The sequence below is a fragment of the Schistocerca piceifrons genome, chromosome 3 (genome assembly GCF_021461385.2).
Source record: "Schistocerca piceifrons isolate TAMUIC-IGC-003096 chromosome 3, iqSchPice1.1, whole genome shotgun sequence".
In the NCBI taxonomy this organism is placed as follows: domain Eukaryota; kingdom Metazoa; phylum Arthropoda; class Insecta; order Orthoptera; family Acrididae; genus Schistocerca; species Schistocerca piceifrons.
This window is the reverse complement of record NC_060140.1, coordinates 350,257,022-350,279,449: the sequence shown is the minus strand read 5'-3', so window position 1 is coordinate 350,279,449 and position 22,428 is coordinate 350,257,022. Positions and strand designations below refer to the sequence as shown.

General features: G+C 40.8%; 1 protein-coding gene across 1 annotated transcript in view; it reads left to right on the top strand.

Annotated features, from left to right (window-relative positions):
• LOC124789975 (aminopeptidase N-like) overlaps positions 1-456 on the top strand; it is a 91,303-nt gene extending 90,847 nt beyond the window's left edge. Inside the window, exon 5 of the mRNA XM_047257515.1 lies at positions 300-456. Within this exon, the coding sequence (XP_047113471.1) occupies positions 300-452 (153 nt within the window). The 3' untranslated portion in view covers positions 453-456. The remainder of the gene's footprint in view (positions 1-299) is intronic.
• The last annotated feature ends 21,972 nt before the right edge of the window (positions 457-22,428 follow it).

The following is a 22,428-nucleotide window of genomic DNA, read 5'->3' as shown; positions in this document are numbered from 1 at the left end:
CAATATTGTATAGACAGTTAAAGTACAGAGTATAGAAAATAGTCTTAAAATAATAAATAAATGAAGCAACACAAAGAATCAACTCTCAGGCTTAGAGTTACTTACCTATCCCGAGTCAGACACACGAGTTGCTGAAGAATTGTCTTTTTAATGATTTATTGAAAAAGAAGAGTACCATTGTCCATATGATTGCAGAAACTCTCAAGGTTTGCTTCACATTACTGCATGACAGGAGAAGTAGACAAAATTCTCAAGACATTTGACATATAAGTGTTTCATACATTGTGTTTCTGTTGCAGGCAAGCTTGCTGGCAACCTCAATGGGGAACCAAAGATTGGCATCAGCAACATCGTCAAGGCATACTACCTTAGCGCATTGTCATACCTTGCGGCATGCTGCCTCTCGTTGGTTACGGCATTGGATACAACAGCGACAGCATAATTCTATTTGAAGAATGTGGCATACACCTTGCTATACAAATCTTAAATGATGTACAGTATAAAAGGAGCTGAGTGCTTCATGTCTTCAACTGAATTTTTTTCATTGTTACCTATTCTCAAGATCCTTTTACCATTTCCCAAAGTTGCCTGCTGGCACATAGAGCATTATTCACTGCACAGGAGGGACTTCATATTTCAGCGGGAATACTCCATTCCAACAAAAACAGACTGTATGTTTACGCTGTATCTTTATACTGTCCCTAATCTTAATGCAAAAATTTGAACAATTATTTTCAGGTTAAGACATAGCTGCAGATTCTTGTCTATTCCTTTAAACAGAGATCATTGAACTTCACACAGAAGTGTGCCTGCTCTACAAGAATTTTCAATTTAAATTTCGCATAATCATTCAGATACGTTTTTAAGTTAAGACACAGCTGCAGATTCTTGTTTATTCCTTTAACCAGAGATTATCAACTTCACTGGATAAAATCCAGTCCCACACACTGCCTAAACTATGAAATCGCTCCCTCCCCCAAATGGCCTACCCATAAATATACTTTTCTGTATGCACTCCACCCCTCCATTCACAATGACCTTCACATTTTAAAATTCCACCAGTCTCTATCCCTCACAAACCTGATACTGCAAAAACACATCTCCATGGCACAGGCTTCCCAGAACCACCTCTACTCCCTCCACAAGATACTGGTACAGTGCAATACATAGTACACACATACCATCTCTGAAATTGATACCCTTGCACTCCAACACTGGAGGAGCTTTGCAGACACCACCTCCATAAACTATCCAACATGTTGACATCCTACTCCCTCCTTGGCGCACCACTATGCATCAACAGCCATCCTATACACTGTGAACCCCTTGCCATCCCCTCTTAGCACCCAGACCCTGCCTAGCTGACCTCTTAAATTTACCACATCCTGCAAAACTCCCTTCCAACACTCCACAAAACGCAGGACTCAAACAAACCAAAAAACTGTTATTATCCTATCCACTAAAAACTCCAGTCCCACAGAAGTTTTAGTTCTATCCTAAGTCCTCACCATCAACCTCATACAAAAATTTAAACACATTAGACTTGACAAAGACCTACTCTCCTTCTCCAGTTATTTCAGTGGATAAACTTCTTGCAACTAATCCCTCCAACCAAAGCCAGCCTAATCCCATCACTGAATCGTGCCTCTACCAGTTCCTACCACCACCAAACTATGACCCTCTCCACCTGTCCCCCTCACAACTAACCACCCCATAGTCAGCTTACAAGAATTAATTACCTCCAATTTGGTCTTGCCAACCTTCCCCAGAGCCCTTCCTAAGAACAACAACTAACCACCCCATAGTCAGCTTACAAGAATTAATTACCTCCAATTTGGTCTTGCCAACCTTCCCCAGAGCCCTTCCTAAGAACACTAACCTTTCACCAGAAGGGAGGTCAGCCATACACAAATTGGAACACATCCTGACCTAATCATCCTACCTGTAGACAGAAGTTCCATCACTGTTGTAATGAGTTGCAGGGACTACCTGACAGAAGACTTCTGTCAACTGCCTGTGTGCTCCATCTACAAGCTCTACCAGAGTGATCACATCCCAGAAGTCCACCATAGCCTCTAGTGCCTACTGAAATACACAGGACCTTCCCAGAACCTCTTCCCCAAGTTCATCGGCCTCATCACTCCAACAACACGCCACACATGCTCCCCAGAATCCCCAAACCCAAAAATTCTGGATATTCCAAAGTAGCTGGTTATTGTGCTCCCAATAAAAGAATTTCTGCTCTTGTTGACCAACATCTCAAACCAACTGTACAAAATTAGCCTCCCACAGCAAACAGACTAACCACTTCCTTCACTGACTCTCCACCATACTCACCCCTTTACCGGTGGATCTCTCCTCATCCCTGTTGATGCCACCTCCCTATATACCAACACCCTTCTTGCCCATGGTCCTACCGCTATCGAATACTATTTGTCCCATTGTCTTTCAGATTCCTAATGCACCACCTCACTCCTTTTACACATTAACAACTACACCCTGACTATCGACAATTTTTCATTTGAAGGGAAGGTAGGCAAACAAATCTGCAGCATAGCCATGGGCACCAACATAGTGCCTACCTATGCCAACCTGTGTGTTAGTCTGTTGGTCGAGATTGGAATTACAGTGCTGGGAGGCAGCCCAACAGCTAACACAAAGAATATGAATCGGCATGCAATTTGCATAATGAGAGATAATTACTACTTGCAGTACTGTAAATAAAGCATGAATTCTTGTTGAATCTATATTGGTGCCAAGAACCGTCTTTCTCATAGTGTAAGAAAAATACAATACAACATACAAATTCTGAAGTCACAAAAATGAATAATGTTTATAGGATAACTTTTCTTACTCAGTCCATGAAGATCTTTTAGAATGTCTGATTTTGCAGCAAACTTGGCGCTTAACAAAAATTAAATTGTTCGATTATTACACATATGTATTTAATAGAAGTCACTATTCTGTTGCACTGATTTCATTAATTTACCTCTAATTTTCTGTGATTGCCAATCATGTAGTCCATCCACTAAATCTTGATGATCAGCACATATATTTTTTAAGATGTCTTGCAGCATGGAAGATATTACTGCCTCTTCTTATGATTGCAGGCAAAAGTCATGCTTATTTATGAATCTTGGAATATTTTGGCGTAATAAATAAAATATATTCTTGCAGCTCTGATGATTTTAATATATGTATTTTTTTGCATTTTTATGCACACATAGCATTTACTACACATTGTTGATGCCTGAGTAATATATACACATCCTTTTTATGTGATATCTTAAACATAAGTACTGCCAAGTAAGACTGAAACTAAAGTTGTTTAAAAAAATGAATATTCTCCGGAAATTGCTCTTCTGTTACAAAGTTAATTTTAAAAGCCTATGTTTGCTGTCTTCTGTGGCAATGTATTGTTTAGGTATTACACAATTGTCCCCCCTCTACATCGACATCGTATGGAGGTGTAGAATGTTAGGCAGGCTCATATGTTTCATTGGTTACTATCTGTTACCATTTGGGGGGGGGGGACGGAGGGGGAAGGGCAAAGCCCTTTATTTCTCGGTCGTTTAGATAGGCTTACATCATGATAAGTGGAGATGTCGCTTTAACTTATTATATGTATATATACTAACCCAAATAATTAAAAGGAAACTAAGTTATAAAAAAGGGGGACAAATATAAAATACTGTGTATATTCAATAACACTTGGTTTAGTCAAGTCGCTTTTATTATTGCGCCCATGTGCATGGCAAGTAATTGGCGGCCTGCCACTGGGTCTTTTAATGGTTGCGTCCTTGCTGAATACTTTCAATTCGTGCATGTCCATTTCACGTGGATTGGAACAGCGAAGTAATCATGTGTTGCAACAGAGATTCCTCCACAAATATTTGTTCATTTCTTGGAAACGGGGTGCGTGCTTGTGGTAATTTCGATGCTGTGACCTCCATTTTTACGGACTGGGACCCATTGTTTACCCGTCGTAAAACGCTTATTCAGCAGAGAGGAAATCCGTCGATCAGCACCCACCGATAAGGTAAGTTCCCATACAAAACACTTCTCCATTTATTCGTGCGTGTAGTTCAGTAAAAGTTATTGTAGGTTTGCACACATGTACTAAGCATCAACACATGTAACTTTAGAAAAAAGATTCACTTTCACACAGATTCCTTTCCCAATTGCCGTCCACCTTTATTAATCACTTATTTTGCATAAAGCGACTGCTTTTGTATGCTGTTACTCTTTAAACAAGTTGTTACTTACATAGTTAAATTTTAATACATTCATATGTTACATATTTTGCTGAAACTCCACTCACATTTACTTCACATTTTAAGTTGGGGAATAGTTAAAACGCTACAATCATATCAGTTTAGTTTGTAAATAATAGATTCATTTACATTCATATTATAGAATAAAAGTGCTTAACCTCAGTTACATCGATCATCCTTATATACACATATATATCCATTAGTTTGTGCACCACAAATCTTTACAAAAGAAACATTATACATAATTCCTTTCACTTTATTTATGGGAGCTTGTTATTTATTTATGGGAGCAGGTGGGAAAGCATCAGCATCTGCTTCAAATACACTACGCACTGCTTGCCAAACTATGCTTAGCGTCACCTCTAGGAATGAAAGGAAGAATCTATTTGACTACAGACCCATCGGATTAGTCAGGAAAGCACACATAACTCAAATATCATGTTACAAGTAGACTCTCAATCAGCATTGTTCATGGTAGATTCTTTTTATGTTTCTACTATATGAAATAGACATTGTTCACTCCAGATGATGTGTAACTTAAGTATTCATGACATGTGTTTCATTTCCACAAATGTTGTTGTCATTTGACATGAAGAAATTGCGTGAGTTATTTCTTCTTGCTGACGTGACAAATAATTTTTGAACATTTATGGTAAGTTCCTATGGGACCAACTGCTAAGGTCATCAGTCCCTAGTCTTACACACTACTTAATCTAACTTAAAGTAACTTACACTAAGGACAACACACACACACACACACACACACACACACACACACACACACACAGACACACACATGCCCGAGGGAGGACTTGAACCTCCAACAGGGGAGCCACGTGATCCGTGGCAAGGCGCCCTAGACGGCACGGCTACCACATGTGGCACGAATAATAATCCTGTTCATAATGATCTCTTTCTCTCTCTCTCTCTCTCTCTCTCTCTCTCTCTCACACACACACAGTTTCTGAAGCAGAGACTGTACCCTGTATGTAAGTTGGCACCTTACCTGTTTGGTAGTATCAAACCTGTATCATTACGATATCACTTACTGGGCTGCTACTGCATATGCTTTGAATCGTTCATTCATATCACTTATATGTATAATATTTCTTACGACTAAATTATATTCGCTTGAGGTGAGGCTCGAGAACTTGTATGGTACCATGTCACTCTCTAGGCTTATTATTTCCTCCTTCACGCCGATTCGCTGCACTGGTCGCTGAGCCGGCCAGTGTGGCCACGCGGTTAAAGGCGCTTCAGTCTGGAACCGCGCGACCGCTACGGTCGCAGGTTCGAATCCTGCCTCGGGCATGGATGTGTGTGATGTCCTTTGGTTAGTTAGGTTTAAGTAGTTCTAAGTTCTAGGTGACTGATGACCTCAGATGTTAAGTCCCATAGTGCTCAGAACCATTTTTGAACTGGTCGCTGAAAAGAAAAAAATTTAACCTAACTTAAAACTAAATGTGTAGTAGCTCAGCAGCCACAGATTCAGTCATTCTTTTACGTTAGCGTGCAGCCGTTATATTTGCCTGTTTAGCCCAGTACATCACCAGCTTCACTTATCTTTACCCTGTAAGGAGAAGTATCCACAAAATTCTATAAAACGTGAGGTATTTATGCTCCTCATCTTTGCATCCAGCTTTCATCTTAGCTGTCATCGTTCATATCCTTAAATGTATCTTACATGTTCACTTTCTGTAAGCACATGTACATATCTGTATATAGTAGGTTAACATAATGTAGATATTACTCGTCCCCTGTACATTTCCTTAGTCCAACATTGCATATATATATATATATATATATCTATATATATATATTAGGTGTAGTCCACCTTAAGTTTATAGTTATAATATAGTTATTCTTTCTTTCTTTCTTCCTATATGTATACAATTCTTATAAATATGTTGTGGGCGAGATGCATTTAATTTTGTTAGCTGGCGGTCATTGACCGTGTCAGCTGTCTAATAACTAAACCTCCTGCGGCCATATTTACATGTGCATGTGCGCAAGTCGCTTTCACCTCGTCTGCTGATGTAGCTCACGGTTGCGATTACACCCCAGTGCGTGTGGCAAGTTCTGCTCTGCTTCGCCGCTCCTTGAGTCAAACGAAGCGCTGTATCATTAACGTCTATCTCAATTTCACTTACCTGCTACTTCATATATGAAAATACAAATAAAATCTCTTATATCTGAACATGTTTCCTTAACACTAGTATTCAAAAGAAATCAGAAATTAGATTACTATTATGCACACTATGTATAATCATTTTCAAGAAAAGTACTTGTGTCAAAAATATTTAACCCATAGTATTCCCACGCTTCATGGGTGTACACTATGAATTCCTCAATGTAGTTCTCAGGAAGTCAACGCACCGGTTTTCTGAGTCAGGAAGTTTGCGATGGAATAAAACACCTTTGTATTCCCTGTACCACATTTTTCACCTGTCGTTGCCTTCCTGTGTTAGTTTTTTTTTGACCTTGCTCCATCTTAGGTCCTGTCGTTGCATGGTTTTCATTTGTTTATAAAACTTACTGTAGTCAGATTGCGGTATTTTGCTTTGTATAAGAAAATTTCTTATCTCAGAATCCAGTTCCAAAGTTCAGTAAATCCATCTAGACCTTGAGGTTACCTTGATAGAACATCGGCAATGATGTTTTGACTGCCCTTGATATAAATAATTTCAGAGTTAAACTCTTGCAGTTATACACACCACCTTGCCAATCTCCTGTGCACTAATCTGCATGTCAACAAAAATGAAAGGGATTGGTGATCACAAAATACTTTTGCACTCTTACTCCATAAAAAGTACTCAAATTTTTTGAATGCCCACACTACTACCAAACTTCCCAATTCTGATTCAGAATATAACTTCCTGCCTCAGTTAATGTGCGGCTAGAAAAACTAATTACCTTCGGCAGTATCTTACCATCTTCCTCTCTCATCTGGAACAGACATGCCCCCAGACTCCGCGAGGAGGCGACTGTGCACAAACAGAAGTCCTTCTCCATATCAGGGTGACTAAGTATGTTTGCATTCACTAATGCCGCTTTAATATTATTGAAATCCTCTTGGTACTTGTCATCCGACAGCCATGGTTTGTTTTTTCGTAATAAATTAAGCAGGGCGTCACTGCTCATCAGTTGTTTGGATATGAACTTACCGGAAGAATGATGCTAATCCTAAACAAGCTTTAAATTGTTTCTAGTTTCTAAGAGCAGGACAATTGCATATGGCATGGAATTTCTTAGGCTCAGGGAGGATACGTTGTTCAGAGATAATGTGACCACGAAATTTTACCTTCTTTCTGCCAAAGTCAAACTTTTTTAATTTGGCTGTCACCTTGTGTTCTGAAAAACGTTGTAAAACTTTCTCAGTCAGCTGAATGTGTTCTGACCAAGTGGGAGTGGCGATTAACATGTTGTCAACATAGTCTGTAAACTTGCGAAGTAGCTCTGGTCCTAGTACTTAATCTGGGATTGCGATGAATACACCTGCACCTATATTCAGGCCAAATGGCAGGATGCAGAATTCAAAGCTTCTACCACCGCCTACAAAAGTTGTGTACTTTTTACTATTTGAATAGAGTTTGATTTGTCGGTAGGAGGTTCTCAGGTCCAGTATGTTAAAATACCGGGTATTATGGAACTTCAACAGTTGTTCATCAAGGTTGTCAGACCTGATTTGAACTGATACTAGCATATTATTAATACCCCAAGCACCCAGCACCAATCTTACCGATCCGTCTGGTTTACTTACATGCCAAATGGGGCTACAGTAAGGCGAAAAGGAAGGCTGAATGATCCCCCATTTAATCAGTCAATTAATTTTTCTCGTACTGCCTCTCATTTCATGCAAGGAATGGGATATGATGATAGATAAAAAGTTTCATCTGGGTAAACATCCGTTTTGTACAGATAATCCTTGATAACTCTGGGCAGATCTGTAAGTTCCTGTTGCTCCTGTTCGTTTAAGGTGCTGGACTCACCTTTTCTCTACCATTTCATAGCTTACATCTGATTCTGGCACTTGTTCCTTCTAGTGAGTGTTTACAAATAATGCAGTAGGAAATACAAATTTAACTGTGTACTTTAGACTCCTCCTTTTGCTTAACCTTCTTGTGTGACATTTTTATTAAATCGACAGAAAATACCTATTCGTTTACAATAAAGTAGTGTTTACCACTTCCTGTGTCATTTTGAGTCTTATAAGTTCTAAATGTGTCCATCCCAATCATGCCATTTAGTATTAATTTGTTAACGATAAGGAAATTACATTTGACAGTAAAGTGTCCTATTTTCAGTGGAATCAATGCTTGTAACTTCACTACTTTTGATTTGTTTCCAGTGGCCGACTGTATTCTACAATTTAGCACTGGGAATGTGGGAATTTTACTCGTTTCTTTAACTCTTGGAAAAATTATGTTGACACTAAGTTAGTCATTGCACCTGTCTCTCGAACTAAGTGTGCTTCCATGTAAAATATTGTTATTTTTATTATTGCCTGTACTTACTCTTCATACAAGTTTTCTTGAACTTCCTCCTCACGTCGGTATAAATCATCTTTCATGCCTCCTTGTTCACTGTATCTCACAAAACATTTGTTTACAAGTGTAGTGCCCCCACTCCCTACCCGGCCAGCAGTGTGGGGACTCACTGCGACCGGCTGGAGTTTACTGCCGGTGCAGGAGCATTGACCTTGGTGACCAGAGTAATTTAAGTGAGCTGCACAGTGTGTGTTGAGTTAAACCAATTCATGTCACTGGCTGCATGTGACCCATCTTCGTGGGAATTCGTGTTGGTAGTTGTGAAATTATAGTTCGCACTATTATGTTGTCCGAAGGTTGGCTGCGGCACAGCGTGTGGCATTTGATTGTTGCCAACCGCTTGCCACTGAATCGGTTGGCTGTTACCACTTACGGGTGATGGATAGCCTTGTACTGGCAGACCACAGTTCACTTCTCCATTGTAATTATCCCTGTTGTTCTGATAACCTCACTTAAATCTTTTGTTTTTCCCATTTCCATTACCGTATCCATTTCCTTTTTGTATGTACTGTGTCAGATATGGTTGCCATGCTTGTTGTGTAGTAACATTATTATTTACAGGCTGGTTTCCAAGGACAGGTTGAACTGTTTGTTTAGCTACTGCTTTATGTTGCCATGGTGCCTCTTCATAAATCAGATCAATGGAATCCAAAACCGAAAAAATGTTCTCGGTGTCGTGTTCTGGTGTGGTTACTAACTTTTCCCCTATGTGTGGTGGAAGTCGGCTCTTTAATATTTTCAATACGCCGACCTGTGATTTGGAATTGGTCCCATATCCGGTCTTATTTAAATACTCTTCGAAATAATACTTTTCGAAATAACCCCACAAGCTTCCATGCTTGCCATTAAATGGAGCCAGGTTAAAGACTTCACTTCTTAATCTCTTTTGAATGGCTTCCGACTATACTTGTCTAAGAAAGGACATTCAAATAGATCATAACTGTGACAACGTTCTGCCATTTCAGTGGCCCACAAAAGAAGTCACCTTGGGTGAAATCAGCAACAAATCTTTTGAGCCTCTGTCCAGTTATGTGGAAGTACTTTGCAGAACGAACTACTGGGTTCAACTGATGTCCATCTGGTGAATACATGGGAAACTGCCTATGTCCAAGGAACCCTTCATCAGTGAAGACGGATGTTAAACATGTGGCATCATATGACATCAGCACGTTGTTAGAAATGTGCAGAGCTCTGTGTGGCAATTGTGCATGTGTTGCAAATACTGCTGTAGGTAAATTATAAATTATGAATTTTGCAATCTTCACTTGCACTTGCTATTGGTCTTGTGACATGATGTGGATAACTATTACACGCACCTGCCTTGGGCACATGTAGTTCAATGTTAGCAACCTGACCTACTTCATTTGATGACTCAGTTTTCCTTTCCTTCCTGGCCTCTTCTACGACGTCCACATATATTTTGCATTCAGATACTACCTTCTGCGCTAATATACTACTTTTGATCTAAGGTACCTGCCTCTGCTCTTTTGGTAGTATCGTCAAAATTTTCCCCTATCTCAGTTCTTTCTCTTTCGGCACATTCAGACTCTAATTCCAAGCTTTCTACTCTTAATGTCAGCTTCTCTACTGCCAATGGTAAACCATCATAGTCCTTTTGTAGCTTGTTGGCAACAGTGGTCATATACTTTATAGTTTCACACATTTGGTTTTGATTTGTTCTTATTCTATTATTCGTGTCCATGACCCCCTTTAATTCACTTTCTATGTGTTCTTTATTGTCACTAATTGAACCTACCTTTTTGTTCAAAACATAATACTTTCTTGGACGTCAGAAATAACCTCGCATTTCAATTGCTTTTTCATTTCTTTAAGATTTTCAGATAGCTCTGTGTGTAGATTTTCTGACAGATCATTGAATTTTTGTGCGACGCTGTTTCGCAAATCTTCCAACACCTATTTTTGTTCTGTTTTGAAATCTGAAAAACCTTGTGACAAATCGTTACATTTTGCGTTCACGTTACTAAGCTGTTGTGTAACTGTATTGAATTTTGTGTTCATGTTATGGAATTTAGTGTTCACAGTTGTCAGTAATTGCTGTAACAGCATGTTGATGGTAATATTAACATTGCTATCAGCTGTACTTTGCATGTTAATATTCGGATTACCGATAATCAGTGTCTATCCTACGTTGTCAAAATACATTGCTGTTTCACGTTCCTTTATTTCGATCAGCAGCGATATATCTCTTTGGAAGATGCATGACAGTCTCATTGATAGTAAACATGGCACTGTCATAGTTTGTCTGTGTATCTCTGCTGTCATTTGTTACATCTGAGCTACGTATTTCTGATTTATATCGGCCTTCTGGTAGCTGCGTGGTTGGCGCGTCGTTTTCATTTATCTCTTTGTGCAAATCACCGCCATCTTGGCCAATTGCACCTTCAGTATTATGATCAACAATGGTTAATTTTTGGTCAGCCATTTTTATCGTGCTAGCAGTTACCAAAAGAAGCTAATAAAAATCAGTAGAAAAATTTTTATGTAAATAAATCTTGCACCTGAAGCCTGTAATTTCCTGTGAAATCACGTTTCGATAAATTCCTGTCAATCTGTCGAAAAGTGTTATGACACAAATGATTGAAATTTTCGTAATAATTTACACTATACTGATGATTCAAAGTTTGGTATGATTTTCGAGTCCTTTCGATTAATAAATTTTCTACTGGGGAAACAACGAGGAAAACTGAAAGAAAGCTAACTACGACAAGAGAGACGCTACTACGCATAATCATACAAGCTAATGCCCAAATTTTCTACCTTCTCTGCATGGTCAAGCAGTTCACTTACATTTCCCGTTGGTGGGTAAACTGGTCATTTTAATTACCCACTCCTCGTTTTTATATTATGCTCCTCGTTTTCATGTTGATGCCTTTTGTTGCACTCGTATTCATGCTATAAGAAAATAGACAAAAATTAGTTTTTCTTTTACACAATAATGACAGAACTTGTGAGTATGTTCATTTAACGATTGCTATAAAAAGGTTGTTCTTGTTTAGCTATGACTTTGTCCTGTCACAGTCGCCAATCGTATTAGTCTGTTGGTTGGTTTTGTAATAATCATGCTGGAAGGCAGCCCATCAGCTAACACAAAGAGTATGCATCAGCATGAAATTTTACGTAATGAGATATAATTACTACTTGCAGTTCAGGAATTAAAGCATGGATTCTTGTTGAGACTAAATTGGTACCATGAACCGTCTTCCTCGCAGCATAAGAAAAATACAATGCAACGTACAAATACTGAAGTCACAGAAATGAATAATGTATATGATAGCTTTTGTTACTCTGTCCATGGAGATTTTTTAGAACGTCTGATTTTTCATCAAACTTGGTGCTCGACAATAAGTCAATTGTTGAACTATTACACATATATATTTAATAGAAGTCACTATTAGGTTGCACTTATATCATTAATTTTAATTAAACATAAGTACTCTCAAGTGAGATTGAAACAAAAGTTGTTACAAAAAAATTGAATATTCTCCGGACATTGCTCTTCTGATACAAAATTTTAAAGGCCTATCTTTGCAGTGGCAGTGTTCAAATTTCTTATTACTAATGAGAAAAAGAAAACATTCATAAAATTGAGAATGAGAAAAAAAAGGTATGATATTCGGAGCTAGTTGTTTAGATATTACATACCTGTTTATGGGCCTTCTAGAAGAAACCTTTAGTACCTACACAGGTGTGACAATAATGCTTCACTATGTGGTCAGCATGGATCCTTCACAGCCTGACACTAGCTGTGTAACAGCTAGGAATAGAACTCGGTGAGACAGAATCAAACTTGCCAAGTGAGTCAAGCTATGGGAAGTAGAGAGTACCCATGTTGAGACAAGTGCAGGAAGAGCTTAGCACATGGCTAGTGTGGATGGCTAATGGCTTAACACTCAGTAAGACACACAGCACGATATGCTGGGTGATATCCATGGTAGTCAAACTCTGAATAAGTACTGGCCTACTGCTGCCTGAAGATAAACACTTCCACCAGTGGGTCTGCCTATACTGCATGTGGCATGCATGCTCCATGGCAGGTTTCTGCATTATCTCACTGCAATACCTATGGCAGGTTTCTGCATTATCCCACTGCAATACCCATACCAGCTCATCTGCTCCTATTGCAATGTCCACTGGTGGAGATACTAAATTCCTCCCCCCTGAAAAGACCACATAGGGCCAAAAATGAAAATGCTTGGGATGTAACCTCCAGAACCAGAGTGGCCCTGGAGAACCTGGCAGTGGACCAACCACCAAAGGAGGCAACGTCAATGCTGTAGAACAGCATGTAGGCTGTGGCTAGGAGGGTCGACTGATGACAGTGGAGGTGATATCACCTCCATTGGTGAGAGGGAAGGAGGCAGAAGAGGAGGAGGAGGAGTAGGGTGGATGAAAATACATGAGTTCCATATTGGCAGGCGCAGATGCGAGATTCACTTGGAACCACTGCTGTGGGCAAGGGGAGGAAAAGAGAATGCATAGAGGAGGTGACACTGGGGGAACACACCACGGCAAGTGGGAACCCTCACCCGGAACAATGTTATGACCCAGTCTGCCACCACACAGCCCAACAGACCATGGCGCTGATGTCTCAACAAGGTGTGGGCGCAGCTGACTTGCATCGTGGGTCAGCTACTCTTTACCAACAATCGCAACCACAACAACTGCCAACCTCTGTGGCCCACCACAACACCCGGTAGCTACCCCAGCCACCAGTTAACGATATCAAAGTTAGCGTAAGGAGGGGTATGCGTGAAGCGTTCAGTGAATTCGAAAGTAAAATTCTATGTACCGACTTAACAGAAAATCCTAGGAAGTTCTGGTCTTACGTTAAATCAGTAAGTGGCTCGAAACAGCATATCCAGACACTCCGGGATGATGATGGCATTGAAACAGAGGATGACACGCGTAAAGCTGAAATACTGAACACCTTTTTCCAAAGCTGTTTCACAGAGGAAGACCGCACTGCAGTTCCTTCTCTAAATTCTCGCACAAACGAAAAAATGGCTGACATCGAAATAAGTGTCCAGGGAATAGAAAAGCAACTGGAATCACTCAACAGAGGAAAGTCCACTGGACCTGACGGGATACCAATTCGTTTCTACACAGAGTACGCGAAAGAACTTGCCCCCTTTCTGACAGCCGTGTACCGCAAGTCTCTAGAGGAACGGATGGTTCCAAATGATTGGAAAAGAGCACAGGTAGTCCCAATCTTCAAGAAGGGTCGTCGAGCAGATGCGCAAAACTATATACCTATATCTCTGACGCCGATCTGTTGTAGAATTTTAGAACATGTTTTTTGCTCGAGTATCATGTCGTTTTTGGAAACCCAGAATCTACTCTGTAGGAATCAACATGGATTCCGGAAACAGCGATCGTGTGAGACCCAACTCGCTTTATTTGTTCATGAGACCCAGAAAATATTAGATACAGGCTCCCAGGTAGATGCTATTTTCCTTGACTTCCGGAAGGCGTTCGATACAGTTCCGCACTGTCGCCTGATAAACAAAGTAAGGGCCTACGGAATATCAGACCAGCTGTGTGGCTGGATTGAAGAGTTTTTAGCAAACAGAACACAGCATGTTGTTATCAATGGAGAGACGTCTACAGACGTTAAAGTAACGTCTGGCGTGCCACAGGGGCGTGTTATGGGACCATTGCTTTTCACAATATATACAGGGTGTTACAAAAAGGTACGGCTAAACTTTCAGGAAACATTCCTCACACACAAAGAAAGAAAAGATGTTATGTGGACATGTGTCCGAAAACGCTTAATTTCCATGTTAGAGCTCATTTTAGTTTGGTCAGTATGTACTGCACTTCCTCGATTCACCGCCAGTTGGCCCAATTGAAGGAAGATAATGTTGACTTCGGTGCTTGTGTTGACACGCGACTCATTGCTCTACAGTACTAGAATCAAGTACATCAGTACGTAGCATCAACAGGTTAGTGTTCATCACGAACGTAGTTTTGCAGTCATTGCAATGTTTACAAATGCGGTTTTGGCAGATGCCCATTTGATGTATGGATTAGCACGGGGCAATAGCCGTGGCGCGCTACGTTTGTATCGAGACAGATTTCCAGAACGAAGGTGTCCCGACAGGAAGACGTTCGAAGCAGTTGATCTGCGTCTTAGGGAGCACGGAACATTCCAGCCTATGACTCGCGACTGGGGAAGACCTAGAACGACGAGGACACCTGCAATGGACGAGGCAATAATTTGTGCAGTTGACGATAACCCTAATGTCAGCGTCAGAGAAGTTGCTGCTGTACAAGGTAACGTTGACCACGTCACTGTATGGAGAGTGCTACGGGAGAACCAGTTGTTTCCGTACCATGTACAGCGTGTGCAGGCACTATCAGCAGCTGATTGGCCTCCACGGGTACACTTCTGCGAATGGTTCATCCAACAATGTGTCAATCCTCATTTCAGTGCAAATGTTCTCTTTACGGCCGAGGCTTCATTCCAACGTGATCAAACTGTAAATTTTCACAATCAACATGTATGGGCTGACGAGAATCCGCACGCAATTGTGCAATCACGTCATCAACACAGATTTTCTGTGAACGTTTGGGCAGGCATTGTTGGTGATGTCTTGATTGGGCCCCATGTTCTTCCAGCTACGCTCAATGGAGTACGTTATCATGATTTCATACGGGATACTCTACCTGTGCTGGTAGAACATGTGCCTTTACAACATGTGTCTTTACAAGTACGACACAACATGTGGTTCATGCACGATGGAGCTCCTGCACATTTCAGTCGAAGTGTTGGTACGCTTGTCAACAATAGATTCGGTGACCGATTGATTGGTAGAGGTGGACCAATTCCACGGCCTCCACGCTCTCCTGACCTCAACCCTCTTGACTTTCATTTATGGGGCATTTGAAAGCTCTTGTCTACGCAACCCCCGTACCAAATGTAGAGACTCTTCGTGCTCGTATTGTGGACGGCTGTGATACAATACGCCATTCTCCAGGGCTGCATCAGCGCATCAGGGATTCCATGCGACGGAGGGTGGATGCATGTATCCTTGCTAACGGAGGACATTTTGAACATTTCCTGTAACAAAGTGTTTGAAGTCACGCTGGTACGTTCTGTTGCTGTGTGTTTCCATTCCATGATTAATGTGATTTGAAGAGAAGTAATAAAATGAGCTCTAACATGGAAAGTAAGCGTTTCCGGACACATGTCCACATAACGTATTTTCTTTCTTTGTGTGTGAGGAATGTTTCCTGAAAGTTTGGCCGCACCTTTTTGTAACACCCTGTATAAATGACCTAGTAGATAGTGTCGGAAGTTCCATGCGGCTTTTCGCGGATGATGCTGTAGTATACAGAGAAGTTGCAGCATTAGAAAACTGTAGCGAAATGCTGGAAGATCTGCAGCGGATGGGCACTTGGTGCAGGGAGTGGCAACTGACCCTTAACATAGACAAATGTAATGTATTGCGAATACATAGAAAGAAGGATCCTTTATTGTATGATTATATGATAGCGGAACAAACACTGGTAGCAGTTACTTCTGTAAAATATCTGGGAGTATGCGTGCGGAACGATTTGAAGTGGAATGATCATATAAAGTTAATTGTCGGTAAGGCGGGTGCCAGGTTAAGATTCATTGGGAGAATCCTTAGAAAATGTAGTCCATCAACAAAGGAGGTGGCTTACAAAACACTCGTTCGACCTACACTTGAGTATTGCTCAACAATGTGGGATCCGTACCAGATCGGGCTGACGGAGGAGATAGAGAAGATCCAAAGAAGAGCGGCGCGTTTCGTCACAAGGTTATTTGGTAACCGTGATAGCGTTACGGAGATGTTTAGCAAACTCAAGTGGCAGACTCTGCAAGAGAGGCGCTCTGCATCGCGGTGTAGCTTGCTCGCCAGGTTTCGAGAGGGTGCGTTTCTGGATGAGGTATCGAATATATTGCTTCCCCCTACTTATACCTCCCGAGGAGATCACGAATGTAAAATTAGAGAGATTAGAGCGTGCACGGAGGCTTTCAGACAGTCGCTCTTCCCGCGAACCATACGCGACTGGAACAGGAAAGGGAGGTAATGACAGTGGCACGTAAAGTGCCCTCCGCCACACACCGTTGGGTGGCTTGCGGAGTATAAATGTAGATGTAGATGTAGTTAACAGACTGGGAGGAAACTGTAGCCCTGGGAGGACACTGAAGCAGTCCATGAAGAGCTGTGGCATGTGGCTCAGGATGCAGCAAATCCAGGAGACTGAACTGCTGGCACCCATGTAAATGTTCCCATGGATGGCATCCAATGACTGGTATTGCCCAGTATGTAGGCAGAAAACTCGATAATGCATTGTCATGGGAAGTGACAGACAAGGACTTCATCATTTGGCTCTAAAATGTACCCATGAAGCACTCCACTCCCAGATTAGAAGCTGGGTGAAACAGAGTGGCAGTCAGATCCTGGATACCAAATGCAAAAGTCCTGAAACTCTCAATACACTAATTGCTGACCGTTGTCAGATACCACGGTCCTGGAAGATACCTCAGTGGCAAAAATAACCAACAGTTCATGAACCTTGGCAGTAAAAATGAAATGACTGTATGGCATTGTTGCCGGGATGTCCCATTAAGGTTCGGTCACCAAGTGCAAGTCTTATTTCAGTCAGCACCATATTGGGCGACTTGTGGCCGATGATGAGGATGAAATGATGATGAGGACAACACAACACGCAGTCCACGAGTGGACATATTCTCCAACCCATTCGGGAATCGAATCCGGGCCCAGTGCATAGTGCATGTGAGGCAAGCATGTCACCACCCAACTAAGCAGACAGACACCTTGGCAGTCATCAACATGGAGGAAAGCTTGGCTATGTACAAGAAACTTGACAATGGTTTAATCACCAACAAACAACACGCAGCCCAAAACAGGGCCAGCGAAATCGACATGCCCCCTGTCCGAATGGTACTCTGGGACTCATCATGGCAGTGCAGCCTGGTTTTGTGCAAAAGCTCTACAAGAAGGCCTCTGATTTTCAATGTCTTGCTCGATCATCGACCAGTAGGAGTGACTTTGTGTCAATGTCTTCATATGACACATACCTCAGTGTGACATACATGGCAACTGGAATATGCGAGAATGAAACACTGGGAACTGACCCCACAACAGCATGCACCTTCATGGTAAGTATGAGAATCCCATCGGCAACAATCCAATCACGTTGGAGGAAACTGTATGCCATGCCTGAAACACACTGAAAAAGACGTGCTCCAGCCAACTCAATTTGGGCGTGGGAATGATATACTGCAAAAGCAGGTCAACAGCCATGGCACTTGTGACTTCACATGACTTCAAAGTCTGACGCGGTTTGCTGCAAGGGATCATGTAATGAAAACACAAGATCCTCCTGCCGATCGAACTCCAGATGAGGGCCCACGAGATGCCACAATAGGCATCACCATTGACGTGCTGGGCTGTGGAGTGGGTAACGAATGTCATAATAATAGCGACTTAGAAAAGGTTGAAAAGCCCATTGACAATTTGCAGACCAGACAATCAATGATGAATCATATTATTTTTTCTTTCTTCATTCTTTTCCTTTTATACATGTAAGCTATATATACATAAAGCCAAAGGTAAATTAACATGTTGCTTTGTGGCAGAGATAATGTTTTGATACAAAAAAGAGAAGAGATACGCTCTTCAATTGATTAATTTCTGTATCTTCACCTGTTTGTTTCTATAAGTGGTAGTGGGTAGACGTATGACGAGATCCTTCATACCAGTATTGTTTACACAGGTGTATTTCAAGCGTACATTAGAAGTGTTAGAAAAAGTTATTATGAAAGTAAAGTTTTATTCATACATTCACATCAACCGCACGTGTCTGTTCATAATTTCGCCTGCACCGAGAATCCTGCAACCGGAGTTTCGGAGCAGACAATAGGAACTATCGCAAGCAGTGGAGGAGCAATCCTGCATTGGCATTGTTATAATCAGGACTACACACAGTGGAATTAATGTGAAGAAATACGTAACTTAAATAATGAATATTGATCTTAAATGTATTGACATTGAAGGTCTGTTGATATTAGTACCAGTTAAAGTTCACCCAGGATATGTGTACCATCCAATATTTTTCAATTATTCTTTTGAATTAATTTTTTAAATTATTCAGCCAGCGATTATTTATTTACTTATTTATCCGCCTATCTACATGCCACTGTTCAATGGTGACCGATTAAAGGACAGCGACGAGCAAAATATGAACAAACTTTTCAATTGTCGAAAAAAAGTTTTTTTGAGATAAATGATTCATTTTTATTTTTACCAGAATCAAATGAAACTTTTGTTGTACTTGTTACATGTTCATGAGATAGGGACTAAGAAAAACACTGAAGTAGCAAATTAAAATTAAATTCTGCCTACAAATGAGATGCGTCAGGAGTACTGATTTCAGCAGTAAAGGTAGGAAGCTGCTATGATATATGCTTATGTGGCTTCACTTGGTGCCATCTCTCTGGCAGTAGATAATCTCTTATCCTTCCAAATAATATCCTTTATGGAAAGTGCGTTTCTAAAGAAAACATGACAATTTGTATAAAGTCATTATTAAGGTGCAAGATAAGTCATTGAATTCCATAAGACTGTGTCAGGCTATAATCAGGTTTATTAGTGAATACACAGAAATATCTACTTTAATTGAAAAGTACTGATACAGACAAAATTTCATGTTTGAAAAATTTTGTTCATTATTTTGTTATAAACTTTTCACAGTGGACTCAGGGGAAATGGTCATTATTGAAAATGCATTAGAAAATGCAGTATGCCAAGATGTCGGAAATCTGAGCTTGGCAACAGTTGAAGGTAACACGCCAACTGGTGAACTGGCCGACGGCAACCAAAACAAGGAAGCTGGCGTCCCACTATCAAAAAATGATGACACTAGTAATATAACTAAACATGATGTCACTTTTGTGATGCTCGATGAGACAATTTCTCAGGTCTCACCTGGAAACAATTTTCCAAATAGTGAAACTCAAACATGCGACAGTGAGAATTCCTTTGATTATTTGCTCATGACCTCGTGAATGAAAGAACAGGAAACAGTTCGTAAAATCAATGTAAGTACTAGTGAGACACACAATTTGACACAACTCATGCGACTAATAACACAACAGTTTAAAGAGCAGTTCACAAAACATCCGGAAAATATAGGACAACAGTTTACACAACAGTTCACAAAACTTCAGGAAAATGTAGAACAACAGCTTACACAGCAAAATCAAGCATTTAATGATTTCAAGAATAGTATAAGTCAACAGTTCAGTGAGGTGAGGAAACTATATGCACTGAATTATCCGACGAACTATCCGGGAAGTTGACAGAGCTAGGTTGATTGGTTGGTTGATTTGGGGGAGGGGACGAAACAGCGAGGTCATCGGTGCCAATGGGTTTGGGAAGGATGGGGAAGGAAGTCGGCCGTGCCCTTCCAAAAGAACCTAAATCGATTTAGGATGTAAAGGGAAACCTAAATCAGGAAGGCCGGACGCGGGTTGAACCGTCGTCCTTCCGAATGCGAGTCCAGTATGCTAACCACTGCGACAGAGCTTGGTAAACAACTAAAACAAGAAATAATTACCGACATATCCCGAAAATATAAATACATTAACGGAAAAAATATCATCCATAGACGATAAACAAAAACAACTTGCAGGTGAGTTACAAAACTTTATTGAAGCATATTCTCACATTCAGGAGACGCAATCCCAAGTGGATGCGTCGGTAAAAAAATGTGACGAATGCAGTCAACGAGCTGCACGATGTATGCAAAAACTTACCTGCAGAAGTACAAAAGTTAAGTCTAAGAGTAGACTAGTTACGTTTAGAGTCAGAATTAGGCAAAAAACAGAGAGATAAGATATGTGCAGATGTAAAGGAAATAACTGAAGAAGCTGAAGCCGGGATGCTGTATAAGGACAGCACTCTTGCTGAAGAGGTAGCGTTAGAGTGCAAAATTTATGTAGATACAATAGCAGAAGCTCTAAAAGAGAAACAAAATCAACTTCTAGCTAAAATAGGTCAAGGTTTAAAGGAAGCAGAGGAGAGGATACGAGGCAGTATTGCTAAAACTACTGACATTCAAAAACAAGATTTGACAGAAAACAAACCCATGCTTTTAGAGAAGTTAGGTACTTTCACTGGTTACCCACAATATGTGGCTAGCCTATCGAAGGGAAATTATGAAGGTTGCAGAATGCAACAACACTTGCCGGCAGCTGTGTCTGTCGAGCAAGCACAATTGCCATGCGCTACACCACAAGTGAACACAAGCACGCCTGTCAGTGACAGAGCAGTGTGTTTGTCAGCATTACTTGCAGACGAGTGATTACTTAGGCACCGACAATTTCCGGTATTTACTCTGAAGGGAAAAGAACAAACCCCGTAGTCTTTATCAGAGTATTTTTAAATGTTTTACCTCGTTCCTGGACCGAAGCCCAGAAAATTAGATTTGTTGTTGGATACCCACAGGGTGATGTTCTGCTACGGGCTGTGGATATGGTGGAACATTCCCACTACTACCAACAGTCTGAGAGAACCTTTCTGGATGAACATTGGCCTGAGGCCATACAAGAGAGGCTCAGACATGAAGTATTCAACCCAGTTCCATTCAATAGCAAACATGGAGCTTAAGGGGCTATTTTGAAAAATATTTGAATAAAATCAGATACTGGATGAGCCCTGTATCTCAAGTAGACGTGCTGAAAATTTTGAAGAGTCATCTTCCTGCTCACATTAAGGAAAAACTCATTACCATTCCAGATCATGGAACCAAATACTTTGTATCTGTACTGGGCCCAATAGATTTAATGTACAAGGACACACCTGTACAATCCAAGCCTGTTAATACGCAGATATTACCACAGATATTTACGGACCAACAAGTGAACGACGGATTCTTAGTACAACACGGATGGCAACATTACCCGACAGATACCTATGGTAACGGTAATGGTAATCACAATGGCAATGGAGAATGCTGTAAATTCAAATGCGGATATAAAAGAAATGGGCAAAAATTCAACAATAACAACTAAAATGGGCAAGCATTGTATAGCCAGTCTGTACAATATGTGCAGACACAAGCTACCAGCAATAATCAGCTGATTGCTTGGCAAACACAAAACAGTACCAGGCAGCTGAATAATCCACGGACAGTGGGATTCAGCCACAAAGTAATGCACTCTTGTCGAATAACGTGCAAGGGCAAAGAAAATTTGAGTCGAGAGCATCACAGGATACTAATTGGCGTAATCAAACACCAAAAGTCCATAGAGTGGAGGTTATGCCTGAGCCAGAGACTGATGCCACTGCGACGCCGGAAAACTTGAACCAGTCATAATGGGCCCCCATTCTGAGACCTTGGAGAAGAGTGGGGGCATGAGCTTCATCAACACTTGCTTTATCAGATACGATCAAGGTAGTGATGTGAAAGATGATATGTATCAAAGTAATGAGGTTACACATAAAAACTTGACAGAGAGCAAGGTACAAGCTACTATTAAAGCCGAAATATTTGATCTTGATGTACCCATTGCGCTACAACTAATTTGA